The sequence below is a fragment of the Oreochromis niloticus genome, linkage group LG6, assembly GCF_001858045.2.
Source record: "Oreochromis niloticus isolate F11D_XX linkage group LG6, O_niloticus_UMD_NMBU, whole genome shotgun sequence".
In the NCBI taxonomy this organism is placed as follows: domain Eukaryota; kingdom Metazoa; phylum Chordata; class Actinopteri; order Cichliformes; family Cichlidae; genus Oreochromis; species Oreochromis niloticus.
The window spans coordinates 4,132,489-4,146,523 of record NC_031971.2 but is presented as its reverse complement, the minus strand read 5'-3'; the positions used below and the strand labels follow the sequence as shown (position 1 = coordinate 4,146,523).

The 14,035-nt window shown below is 43.5% G+C and overlaps 1 protein-coding gene across 1 annotated transcript in view; it reads right to left on the bottom strand.

Annotated features, from left to right (window-relative positions):
* Positions 1-14,035, bottom strand: part of LOC100698708 (nidogen-1) — a 47,256-nt gene that overhangs the window by 17,139 nt on the left and 16,082 nt on the right. Inside the window, 10 exon segments of the mRNA XM_005461331.4 lie at positions 865-993; positions 1,218-1,355; positions 3,729-3,968; positions 4,171-4,371; positions 4,958-5,029; positions 5,032-5,208; positions 5,471-5,611; positions 6,338-6,936; positions 8,493-8,716; positions 9,278-9,580. Coding sequence (XP_005461388.2) covers positions 865-993; positions 1,218-1,355; positions 3,729-3,968; positions 4,171-4,371; positions 4,958-5,029; positions 5,032-5,208; positions 5,471-5,611; positions 6,338-6,936; positions 8,493-8,716; positions 9,278-9,580 — 2,224 coding nt within the window.

Genomic DNA, 14,035 nt, shown 5'->3' with positions numbered 1-14,035 from the left:
AGATGCCCGAACCACCTCACCTCTTTTCAATGCAGAGGAGCAGCGGCTCTACTCTGAGCCCCTCCCAGATGGCTGAACTCCTCACCCTGTCTCTAAGGCCAGCCACCCTTCAGAGGAAGCCCATTTCTGCTGCTTGTATCTGAGATCTCATTCTTTCGGTCACTACCCACAGCTCGTGACCACAGGTGAGGGCAGGGACGTAGATGGACCGGTAAATTGAGAGCTTGGCTTTTACACTCAGCTCTCTCTTCACCACGACGGACCGGTACAGCGTCCGCATCACTGCAGCCGCAGCACCCATCCATCTGTTGATCTTACTGCCCCGGTGATACTTTCAGGCTTTTAGTGTTCAGTTTTTGAGATCGCCTCAAAGCCCCCTGCTGTAGGTGGGTGGACAGGTCATTTTGAAAAAAAGACTGATCTTGAAGAGTACTTGACTTATGAAGCTAAAGTTCCACAGCACTCATTAACCATGTCCAAACTATTATATTTAAACACATCCTACATTACAATATCACATCAGAGGGACAAGGTCCAACCAACGAACCCGACAGCATCAATTCAATTCAATTCAATTCAATTTTATTTATATAGCGCCAAATCACAACAAAAGTCGCCTCAAGGCGCTTTATATTGTACAGTAATCATCATCATTTTAGGTTGAAGCAGACACGTCTCGCTACTACAGACCAGGCAGGGCGGAAACATTTAGTCTGTGCTGGACAGATCGTTATTGTTTATGTGTGTTGTCAGCTTTAGGAACATCTGTATGTGCAACAAAGTCATACTCACCCACAGGAACCAGATATCCCACCCACCTGCCAGCTGTCAACACACACACAAACACACACACGCTAAACTCACCGACACACGTCTTTCCATCGCTGGCGAACACAAAGCCGATGGAGCACTCGCAGCGGAAACTTCCAGGCTGATTACTGCAGACGGCGTTGGGTCCACACACTGAAGGAGTCTCTCTGCACTCGTCAATATCTGCCAATAACATATATGTAATGTTACTGCCACATTACATAATCTCTGCTCCATGTGCTGCTTGTAGACACTCAGATTAAATGTAATCCAGGTTCAGATCATCATTTTACTAATAATGGACCGTTTCCATGTGACTGTCACATTTTTGAAATGATTCTCTCATCTGTTTTGTAGTTCTTTCCCATTTTCAGCACTGCCCATGTTACCAAGTGTGGGTTTGTTACCGTGGCAATATCGTCCATCTCCAGTGAAACCAGCTGTGCATTCACAGCTGAACCGGACGCCCTCCCCAGGTCTACAGACAGCGTTTATGTCGCAGCCGTGTCGACCGCTGAAACATGGATTCTGCTCCAGAAGACTGCCTGTCAGAAAATTAGACACACCTCCTCAATGTGACTCTTCACAGCACGCAAATGCAGTACCGCGCACACAGAGCAGAAAAGATCCATACGTTGCACCTGAACCACCCACAGTCCAACCAGAGAGTGGGCCACGTAATTAGTGGCAGCTCATGTCTTCTTTGGCCTGCAGCTACTTGATCTATATGCCAACAGATTTACACATCTTTTCTTCAATCTTCTACTTGACAACACACACGGTGGAAAATTTGTGCAGTTTGGCAACAAACTCTGAAGGTCAACCAGATGATGATAACCCTGAAAATAGATCCAGTGTCTCCAGAAAGCAGCACTCACGCTAAACCACCAGCACAGTAAGAAAGCGAGGCAGCAAGAGAGAATATGGACTCAACACATTTCTATTCATTATTATTATTAAATATTACAGTAAATATTACAGAAAATGAGCTGTGTCACCTGCACGTTGTTGACCAATAAAATCTACCAATGAAGAACAACAAACATCACGTAAATGTGCAAAAACACATATATGCACACGTTTGTTACATGTGTCAGTGTTAGAAAGGTCTCCCATCCATCTCTTCATCCGTTACAGACAGTTTCACTTTGTTCTTCTTTGCCTGGTCACAGAGAGACGCTTAGTTTTCACTGTCAGCAACACAAACATCTATAGACTGTATATAAAAGATGGACCTAACCACCGTGATGTCAACATTAATTAATAAATTCCAGAGTGTTTCTTCCAATGTCACCATGGTTTGATGTGAATACATGAAGTACAGCTGTTGTGTAACATCAGAGCTGCTCTGTTATTCAATCCCTCAAAGTATTTAAGGAAAATATCGATTTGTTTGTCGAGTTTGCAGAAATGAGAATTTAAATATTTTGGAGACATTTTCGTGGAATATTGAGACATGCCTGTTATAGGAGACTGCTGCTCTCTTTCTTCTTCGTGATTAAAGGATTAATGGATAAAAACTAATCTGTGGTTCACTCACTGACTGCTTTCATTCACGACTCATGCAGCTGGGCGGAGCTCCTGGCAGGAAACATGTCCCAGATGTTCCCTGTTTGCCAACAAAGCCAGCTCAGTGTTGTTTGCTTGTATAAATCTGAAACCCCCGAGGTTCTCCAACCAGCCTCACCTGCATATTTACCTCGAACCCTCCTCCTGCCCCTCCCCCAACCCCCACCCCCAGCCCAGGTTGGTATCTTGTTGACATCAGCCGCTGATCTTCGCCCCCTGCCTGCAGCACTCTCAAGGCCTCTCTGATTGCAGCTGAGGAAACAGAGCCAGGCTCAGATTACTGTTTACCTTCCTCCAATGTCCCACGGCAACACCGCTGAGAGTTTAAACTATTGGATATGTGTTTCCGAACATTCCTCGGAGTAACAACACGCACCGCTTCACTGTGACTGTCCCTGACAATGTGGGAAACCTTCTATGACCTTCAGCCTGAGTCTGCTCACTGACCTGTGCTGTCTGCATCTGTGACACGTGTGGAACTAAAATAAATACACCACACATTCACAGAGGCAGATTTTTTCATCACTGTTGTTTGTGCCAAGAACTGAAGTACTAATAATCACAGCCTCCAAATGCTGTTCCGTTAAATATGTAGAGGCTAAACTTTGAGCCCCTGTAGGGTCCATCCATAAATGAGACGTCAGGTTGGCCTTAAAATAAAACAAACTCTGTGGCAGGTTTAACACATTTCACAAAGACTGTGGCCTTGTCCTTCCAGGTTACATCAGGAATAATTTTACAGCCCATTTCAGCAGGAAAAGAAATGCTGAAAAGATTCGTGTCACCTGTGTCTCTGATTTCTACTACAGACTCTCATTGTGATCAGTGAAAACATGTATGACTTATTCTGGTTTGTTAAATACAACAACAGTGCTACGTCCACCTTTTTTCTACAGCTCAGCCATGTTTGTGCTTTTGGTTCATTTCCAGTATTTTTAATGAACCACACCTCACTTTTTGCTAAAGGTCATCGAAGACGTTTGTTTCATTTTCGCTCAGTCAGATTCTAGTTTTGTTCGTTATGTAGCACTAACTCGCTGCACCTGTACATCTTACTGAGTAACTTCTTAGCTTCAAGCTTCCTAATGCTGACTGCTGGTTTAGCACTCCACCTTCTATCTAAGTACTGTCACTATCCATCCACCCACCCATTCATCCACTTCTGCTTATCCTTTTTCAGGGTTGCGGGGGGGGAGCCTATCCCAGCTATCTTAGGGCAGGAGGCGGGGTACACCCTGGACAGGTCACCAGTACTGTCACTAGTGACTCAAAAATGCAATTAGTGGTGGTGCTCCAACATACACACTCACAGACACACACACGGATACATATGTGGACGTGTAACGTACTGTGGATGGGACCAATTTTGTTGCTCATGGCGTAGCGGATAAGATGGTTGTTAGCGTCAAACATCACAAAGATTTGGTCTACACTGAGCTGCTGTGTGGTCAGCGTTGCCCCCGCCCACCCAGCCTCATCATACGGGCAGGTCTGAAAGACGATGGTCTGACGCCACTGGTAGCTTCTCATCTGGACATCTCCGTCAGGAGAGGTGATGGTGTAGTTGCGGCTGGAGGAGGAGATGATGACTAGAAAGGAGAAGAAACACTTTAGCAGTGAGCGGGTAGAGCATTGAGCTACCTTCAGTGGGATAGGAAATGAATCTTTTAATGTCCTGAAACATTGATTTGGCTGAAATATTTACACAGAAAGATTGAAAACAGAAAAATGGACTGTTAGACCCTCACTGGGTGACGAGCTTAGTTTCAGACAATGAGCTGTTGGCCTTACAGTTTCTGTTGTACTGGTAAATCTCTTTGTATGGCTCGATCTGAACAATGGAGCCTAACGGGACAGCCGGCAGACGTCCATCCAGGTCTGTGCTCATCACCAGGTGGTCATGTTCATCGATGCCTTTAAACTCTTGCTTGATGCTCAGACGCTCGTTGCCCGGCTGGAAGACCACCTCGGCCTGTCGGGAAAACACCCCGCCTACAGGAATGTGAAAAAACACAGGAAGAGGAACAACCGTCACAGGCAGCTGTCCAAGAGGGTGGATGAAGAAACTCCAGGAGATGGATATGCAGTGACCAGCCACTTTATAAGGTGCACCTGCTCAAATGCTTGTTAATGCACATATCTAACCATCCATCATATGACAACAATTCAATGCATTTAGGCAAAGACAACCTACTGAGTGCAAAGTGCATTTAGTGCAAACTGAGCGTCAGAATGAAGAAGACTGTCCACCTTGCGTGGTTGTTTGTGCCAGACAGGCTGGTGTGAGTATTTCAGAAGCTGCTGATCTGCAGGGATTTTCCCACACAACCATCTCTGAGGTTTGCTGCTTCCAGCTCACAGTGAGCTCAGCATGAAATTAATTATTTCTGAATCTGTTTTGGACTTTCTGCATCAGTAACAAACATGATACCCCCAACGTTACAGTTACAGTATTTAACAGAGCTGTTCCCAGGCTCTGGAGGCCCAGAGTCTTGGCAGTTCTGAGCAGTTTTGTGAGCACATGAGGGACAAATTGATGCAGCTTTACACAACAATCATCAACAACCTGCACCCTTACCAATGAGACTGAATCCATTCTCGTAGCCGGGCTGTTCCAAGGCAAAGGCCCAGCCGATGACTCCCCCAGTGAGGACAGAAGCTGCAGGGAGGGCCCCACACTGTCGGGGATGTTGCTGATGGCCACATAGGCCCGTCCATCATTGGCTACCACGTATGAGTGCAAATCGTTGTTAGTGAGCCTTACCGGTGAAGGTAAGTTTCCCACAAACACTTCGCCGTTCACTTTTCCATTCATCCTCTGGGGTTTGCCTGAAAAACAACTTCTCCATTAAATCATTTTATTGTTTCTTTTCTCTTCAGTCGTCTTTTTTCTTACGGAAAATCCTGATAAATATAGACAAATGGAATAATATTTACATGACATTTACCAACATTTAATGCTTTTAAAGAAGCTTTATTAGAGGAAAAAGCTTAGACTGCACTATCTTATACAATAAGAAATTACCAAAGCTGCTTTCCTGTTATTAAAATAATCATTAGGTTCACTGATAAGGAACTGAGTTCTTCTTACCTTCTGCAACACAGTCCTTCCCATTCCCATAATAACCAGGCCTGCAGTGGCAGCAATACCCCCTGCTGTGATCTCTGCAGTCAGCAAAAGCCGAGCATTTGTGCCTGTTGTGGGCACACGTCTCCAAATTGTATGCAAACACTGTGAAAGGAACAAAAGAAGGCAGGCAGGATGGCTTTAGAATGAAACTAAGACCACGTCCACACTAATGCGTTTTCTCTCCGTTTTGGCCTCCTGTCCACACTGAGACGGCGTTTTCGCTGATGGAAAACGCAGCGTTTTGAAAACGCTCTCGAAAACGCATACATTTGAAAACTGTGCTTTTGCGTCGCAGTGTGCACACTCGAAAACGCAGACTTTCTAAAACAATGACGCATGTTAGCCATATGATGCAGTCATGTGACCAATTAAACTAAGACAGCGGAGGGCATTACACAGCAGTTGTTTTGTTTGACAGCCCTATTAAAGATTAATAACAGTCTGTACGTGTTCCAGATAGCTTTACTTCAAATTCTTTAATTCTCACTCGCGTTTGCAACTTTGTACTTTTGTGTTACTCGCAGCAACAACTCCACCTCATTGTTGGTCCATTTAAAAAACTCGGTGCTTTTCCTCGACGGCAGACAGAAATGAGGCAGGCCGAATCTTCTTGCGTTTCACGCACGCGCAGGACTGAAACGTAAGCGTTTTCGGCCGTTTCCATGTGGACGCACAACTCTGTGAAAATGACTGAAAACGATAGTGTGGACGCGGAGCGTTTTCAGACAAAAACGCCGTTTTCAAATCTATTGGGGCTAGTGTGGACGTAGCCTATGACAATCTCACCCAAAGAAAATAAAACACCAACGTCCTGTTATTGAAATCTACCGTTTACATCCAAATCTTCATCGACCACAATGATCTGAGGATGCTGTGGAGCTGAACGCGGTGGTGCTGGTACGTTGCGCTGTTGCACTTGATCAGGAGGGTGCCCCGGCTTCTCTGTAGTGTATCTGGGTTCACTGGGCGCAGGAGTGGTGTGTCTTGGTTGCAAAATCTCAGAGGTGGTGTATCTGGTTTCATTCGGATCTTGCTCAGTTGGATGAATTAGTTGAATTGTCCCAGTGCTGGTGGGTGCTGGTGCAACAGTGTCTGATTCCACAAAGTGGGGCTCCTGAGTTTTCAGCGTTGTGTTTCCTGGTGTGACGGTTTGTGGATAACCGGTTTGGTAGCTGCTGGGGGTCTCAGATGGATACGCTTGCTTTTGTTCTGGTACTGTTCCAGCTGTCTTTATCCCCTGGGTTGTATAGGTCAAGAAGTCCATCCCCACATGATGATCAGTCTGTGTTGCTAACATGGTCACAGGAGGCTTAGTAACACCCTCATTCTCAGGAGAGCTAGTCACTTTCCCTGGTTCGATCTCAACGAAGAACGAGGAGGATCCAATCTTGTACACCCAAACTCCACTCTGTGCTGCGTTGGTCTTTCTGGTTGGATAAAGAATAACATGAAATGTTTCTAAAGTGGATGACAGTGAAAAACAAACTAATGAAGTGGAAACTAGAAATGACAGACAAGCATTTTTAAGACATCTGAAAGATGTATTTCAGAACTTATTTAATTACAAGGACTAGTGGAACTTTGATTTTGCTTAATTAAAGCCTACAGCTCTGTGAAAAGGTGTTTACTCTCTTGTCTGGATGCACGCTCAATCATCAGTCACGTGGATTCTGTTCATCCGGACGTCACTCCCAGCCCACTGTTCATTCAGTGGTGCTGGTTTCAGTCATTGTGCAGATGTCCTGTTTATAAGGTTGGAAACCTGCAGTCAGCTGATGATGATGAAATGTTTCTCCCACTGAAAACGTCCAGATGAATAGAATCAACCTTTTGGGATTTGCTCTCTTCTTCATTTTACATTTTTTTTAAATTTGAGCTTCTACCCATTGGCCATGAAACATCGATGGGGTAGTGTCATCGCCCTGGCGGGCGGGACATGCAACTTTGTGATAACGAGGCAATACGGGAGCTTGAAACTGATACCACAGGTGCATCTACTAAATGTCTCAGAAGATGAATCTCAGTGACATCATCCTCAAGGTCAGAGGTTGCCAGTATTTTTAAAGATGATTTCATTGATTATTGAAAAAAAACAACTGATCCAAACCATCTTGGCTCTATGTGAAAACGTAACTGAAGTACAACATCTGAAGAACTGCAGGCTTTCCTTACTGTAGTCAAGGTCAAAGTTCAACAGTAAGAAAGAGACTGGGAAAGATGGCATCTGTTGTAGAACTGAGGAGAAAACCACTGCTGACCAAAAGAAACATAAGAAACCTCTTGATTATCTCCAAAGCGTTTGGGTAAATATGTGGACTGACAAGACAAAAGCCAAACTTTCTGGCAGGCTTGTGTCCGGTTACATCTGCTCCAAAATTAACAGCATTTCCTAATCATCATACCAACAGTGTGATGGTCTGGGGCTGCCTCCTGCTTCAGGACCTGGACGACTTGCTGTAATTGATTGAATTGTGAATTCTGATCTCTGCCAGAAAGTCCTGATGGAAAACATCCGACTATCATTTACCAAAGCTCGAGCACATTCGGGTTTTGCAACAATGATGCAAAACACAGCAGCAAGTCGACCTGTGAATGGTTCCAAACAAAAAACCTCCAAATGAAGGTTTTGAAGAGTCCTGATGAAAGTCTGGTCTGACCTTAAACAGACCATGCTGAGAAACCCTCCACTGTGGCTGAGTTCAAACAATCCTGCAAAGAGTGGGACTAGTGATGTTTCAGACATTTGATTAGGGCGCCACAGCCATGACTCCTTTTTCACATACAGTAGGTTTGGACAGCTTCTTTAACAGGATTTTGGATTTACTCAGGTTTTCTTTGTCAAACATTAAAACTTGTTTGTTCTGAACCATTAAAGTGACAAATAGAGCAGGAAGGGAGCAAACACTTTATCACAGCACCATGTACAAACACAGACTTCATACTTTCAGTTCCGCTATAGAAAAAACAGCAGCAGCAGTCATACTTGGTAAGTTGGCTGACGGAGGCCTCTTCATCAGAGGTAATGCGGAAGTACAGCCCCTGTTTTTTCCAGAACCAGCCCACCAGGCCTTCATTGAAGCAAGCCTCGAGCAGCTTTCGTTCTCCTCCTACTGATGTGTAGAGAAACTGCAGGCTGCTCCTGGGGTACAAGAGGATGGCCCAGGCAGATGATGCTGTGTAGGCTACAACCAGCTGGAAGGTGATTCTCTGAAAGTGCAAAATAACATGTTTTTAAGAAGAAATTCCCATTTTTATCCACACCACTGATTATTTTTCATCCTGGGTGGGTTTGTGTGTGTTTTTGCTCACTGTGTGTTTATACACCACTCTACATTCAATCATCACTTATATTCCACACCATGTCTTGTCTCTCTCCCATTATGGCCCCGCCCCTCCCTGAGCCTGGTTCTGCTGGAGGTTTCTTCCTGTTAAAAGGGAGTTTTTCCTTCCCACTGTCGCCAAAGTGCTTGCTCATAGGGGGTCATATGATTGTTGGGTTTTCTCTGTATGTATTATTGTAGGGTCTACCTTACAATATAAAGCACCTTGAGGCGACTGTGGTTGTGATTTGGCGCTGTATAGATAAAGCTGAATTAGACAGAGACAGGGTAAAATGAGTGTTTATGAGTGTTTATGCCGTAGAAGATTTCCTTAGTTTTTCCACACTAAGGAAAATACATTCAGAATAAATGAGTAAATAAAAGTATATAATATATATTTAAAAAAATAAATACATACTCTCTAATTGAGAGAAATTGAAATCCTCACCTTAGTGTCCAGTTGGTCTCCTCGTCCAGATGTCCCCTGGGCAGCCATGTTCTCCCAGGTGACAATGAAGGTGTTGGTGGGCTTCTCTACCTTACCATCTGGAAATCCCTGCCTGATGTGGTCAGCAGCTCGACCCAGGATATTTGGGGTGCTGTCCTGTCTGAAGTACACCTTGCCTTGTCCGTCACTGTTGTCCAGGTCTCCCAGAAGGACTGCAATCATTTTAAACTCACTGGGCATCTTCCCCAGGTATTTCTCCTCAGCTGGAGGCTCCACAACAGCCACAAACCCATTGGTGTTAATCTGAAACAGGAGGATCAGGTTCTTTGGTTAATGAACAGACACCTCATATTGCATGTGAAATCACACAGTGCATTTATGCACCTCAGATTTTAGTAATTGTGAGATTGTATCATTTTATTTCAAGGTTAAATGATTTTACTGTTGACCAATCTGGACATTTCCCACAATCCTCAGGTCTGAAGTATAAATAGAGTCCAGTACTGTCTGATTATAATTCAAGAGGCCAGTAACTGAGGACTGTTGATGCTCCTGATCGTCATTATTATAAACCAGTTTCTCAAAGCCAAGACAAACAAACTCTGCACTACAATTATTCTAAGAATGATAACTTAGGATTATTTAAATGAATGATTTGCTTATTCAGCACAAACTGTAAGCAGAGTGCACAAAGTTCTCTTACTGCTATCCTGCGCGCTCTGTCAGTCCCAGGAATTCCACACAAATAATTCCCATTCACTCAGAAAAGAAAGATCTCTTTAACCTGATTAACTCGAATCCGTCTAACACTGACTGCCATAGTGACCGTGTGAGGCCAGAACCAAGTACAGTCTCCTTTCAAGGACAAGGCAGTAAATACAGACAAAATAGCTTCAATTTATGTCATAATAATCAACTTCTTCAGTTCAGATAATGAGACAACCATTCGTTTGTTTAGGTTTAAAAATATGAGCAATGCTGATGACTGACGCAGGATTTCCACAACAGGAGATAAACCCAGAGAGGCCCAGGCCCCCCCGTGACTGCTTTAATATGCTATCTGCATATTATATGACAAGACACAGACAGAGAGAGGTATGCAAAGCAGTTTGTGCTCGAAGTTATTTGGTAATATTCATTTGTCAAACATCCAGTACACACTACCCGCTTCATATAAGTGGGTAGTGTGTACTTTGGATATGAAGTCATAGCTCCGTGATTTTATCTCATTCTGACAGTTAAACCTTCCCAACATCGTGCTCACAGGCAGTGATGTTCATCATCTGTTCAGGCCACATTCTTAGTGTCACAGATTCAGATTCTTTCCCAAACCTGACGATCAGTCACTAAACCAACCGTCACCTTTAGCATTTTTAACAAAGTAAAGCAGAATTTCACCGTAGCTGTGCCACGACACAGGTTTACATTCACTGTTGCATACAACAATGAGACAGACCAGATATGTCAGCCATTTATCAAAAACCTCCAACAAAGCACAAGGCTTTACAAACATGCGTCTTCCAGTGCACATGTGTCAGCCGGCATGCAGCCTGTTTCAGTGTTAGTTACTGTTCTTACTGTCCAGGAGGAACTCTGACCACATCATCTCCTTGGCACTGATAAAGTATTCTGATTCTGAGATGCTCACAGCTGATGATGTGCGACCCAAAAGGAAACAAATTCAGTTTAATTTATACAGCACCAAATCACAACAACAGTCGCCTCAGGGCGCTTTATACTGTAAGGTAAAGACCCTACAGTAATACAGAGAAAATGCAACAATCATATGACCCCCTATGAGCAAACACATGGTGACAGTGGAGAGGAAGAAGCCTCTGGCAGAGCCAGGCTCAGGGAGGGGCGGCTATAACTGGTTGGGTATGAGTGGAGGACAAAGGCAGACTGTGGAAGAGAGCCAGACAGGATCATCACTTAATGCACTGTATAAACAGAAGAAGTACTGAGTGCATCATGGGAAACATTCAGCAGCAAAACTAAGCAATCCAGAACTTTATCAACCAGACATCAGAGGGAAAAGACTGCTAACTTTTAAATTAAATTACATTGAATCATTAAATGATTTTTCATTTGTGGTTTTAGTCTTGTTTCTGATGTTTTGGATTATTTTAATCAACAAGCTGACACTAAAAAACTCTCAAAAACACACCGATCTTATCTGTTTTTACACACTCACTGCACTAGAAATAAACTGTATATGTATGAGTCATTCATCACACATCCACATGTAGGGATGGGTATCGAAACCCGGTTCTTGTTGAGAACCGGTTCCCACTGTTTCAATTCCTTGGAATTGTTTGCCATTTTTGCAAACGATTCCCTTATCGATTCCAGTCGCCCCGAATGACGTCACCACGTTGCGGAGCGTCATTTACCTGGCAGGGCGCCTAAGCGGCTCAAACGCTCAAAAGTTTGGTTATACTTTACGAGAACGGATGACAACAGGGCAACTTGCAATACTTGCAAAGTAGATATTTCATTTAAGGGAGGAAACACTACGAATATGCAAAAGCATTTGATCACAAAACACGCGATGACCTTAAATGAATGTCGTGTTTTTAATTCCGCTCCGGACTCGTGAATCTCAACCCAGCAGCAGCGGTAACGTTTGCACGTCCTCTCCCGTTAATACGGCAGGTAAATAATCAACTAACAGTGCATATTATGTTAGCGCGATCTGCCTTATTACAAAACCTGCCATTACTGTGCATTTAGGTGACCATGATGAGAGAGACAGAGTCTGGCTGGCAGTTCTCGCTGCAGTCTACCGGCAGCGTCTCCTTTCAGGCCAGGATAGACGAATGTCACCGAGCAGTGACTAAGTTTGTGGTCAAAGCCTTGCACCCATGTGCCACAGCAGATGCACCCGATTTTCGGTAAGTGAATGTGTTTAATTGTAGGCAGGGACATTACTGGATATTCTTGTGTAATTGCTACAGAATAATTTATGTTATACTTTGTTATTGCTGCAGAAGAATATTTATTTTATTATTTTACATTTACAATTTTCCCCGGGGACCCTGTGACACCCCATTGAAGAGCCGTAGGCTGTGGATCTCTTAAGATCTCACTGTTGGGTTTGTAAGGCCATGTTACTCCTAAATTTCTATCTTGTTCAAAGAGAAGATATAAAACAAAGTTCTAAGCTAATCAACCTTAGTGTTCTCCTTTTTTAAAAAGAATCGATAAAGAATCGAATCGTTAAACAGAATCGAAAATGGAATCGGAATCGTGAAAATCTTATCAATACCCATCCCTATCCATATGTACAAGGCACACACGCACACACACTCCTAATGCCATCTTTGGCTACGTTCACACTGCAGGTCTTAATGCTCAATTCCGATTTTTTGATCAAATCCGATTTTTTTGTCTGCTTGTTCACACTACAAATAAAATGCGACAGCAAACGCGCTCTAGTGTGAACGCTCAAAGCGGCCCGCATGCGCAAAAGAAGACGTCACACACAACGCGCTCTGTTTAGACCCAGACCAACAGTATTGTTTGACTGACGGCCCTTAATATAAAGACTTCGGACTTTATGTTTCCAAATTTTTGCTTTAAGTTATTTTGTTATTTACATAATAATGCAAATAACCTAATAATGATCCTTATTGCTGTTTTAGAGGAGCGGTGCTTCAAAGGATAGTTGCAGATTTCTGTCAGAATCTGCAGAAAATACAGTAAAAATAAAATGTTCACATTTCTCCAACGTGGTCTTCCTAACAGTTTCACCGGATGGCAAGAAATCGTTCGCGATGTCTTCTCGGGCGCTTCTCCGGCGCTGATAATTGGCGTCTGTCTTGTGTCAGTGACGTAAAAGACGGATTTAATGCGACATGACCATTCAGACAGCAGTCGCTTTCTAAAACATCGGATACGTATCGGATTCAGTACCACATACGAAAGTGACCCAGATCGGATTTGAAAATATCGGATTTGTGCCGTTCACACTGTCATACCAAGATCGGATACGGGTCGCATAGGGGCGAAAAAATCGGATTTGATGCGCTTTCGCCTGCAGTGTGAACGTAGCCTTTATGTCCTGCTTTCATCTTTAACATTTGATCTAAAGCTGACTCTAAATTTGTAGAAATCTTAGAGGTGTAGAGTAAATATGTCTACAACTATGGTAAATCCTATCTGTAGTCTCATCTCTGCTTCAATATTAAATATGATTACCTACCGAAGCACAGGCCCTTAAATAGTTAAATCATTACTTAAAAAGCCATCACCCGACCCGGCTGTCTTAGCTAATCATAGGCCAATCACCAACTTCCTTTTATTTCCATAATTCATAAAAGAGTAGCTGTCAAACAGCTAACTGATCATCTGCACAGATAAAGGTCCCAAGTTCGACTCCCCGATCTGACCTTGCAGTGTGGCGTTTACCCATGGTATGTGAAATGGTCTCGTACTGTTCCCAGTAAAGACTTTGATTTATTTTAACTGGAACATTTTGGGCTCTACGTGGTTTTTCTACATCTTTATGCAGAAACAATCCAACCTCTGTGACCTCTGGGATCGAGCTTTAACTGGAGCTGAGTCGAACCTAAATGTGTGTTTGTGACAATCGTAGCTTTGAAGGTCACGTAATCATCAAAGAACAGCAGAGACAAAACACATACTGAGCAGGCACATCTGATATCTTTACAAGCAGCCAGCATCAAAAATGTTGAAAACATATCTGCAACCTTGAGATGAGATGAGAAGAGGAGAGGAAACATGAGACAAAGAGGA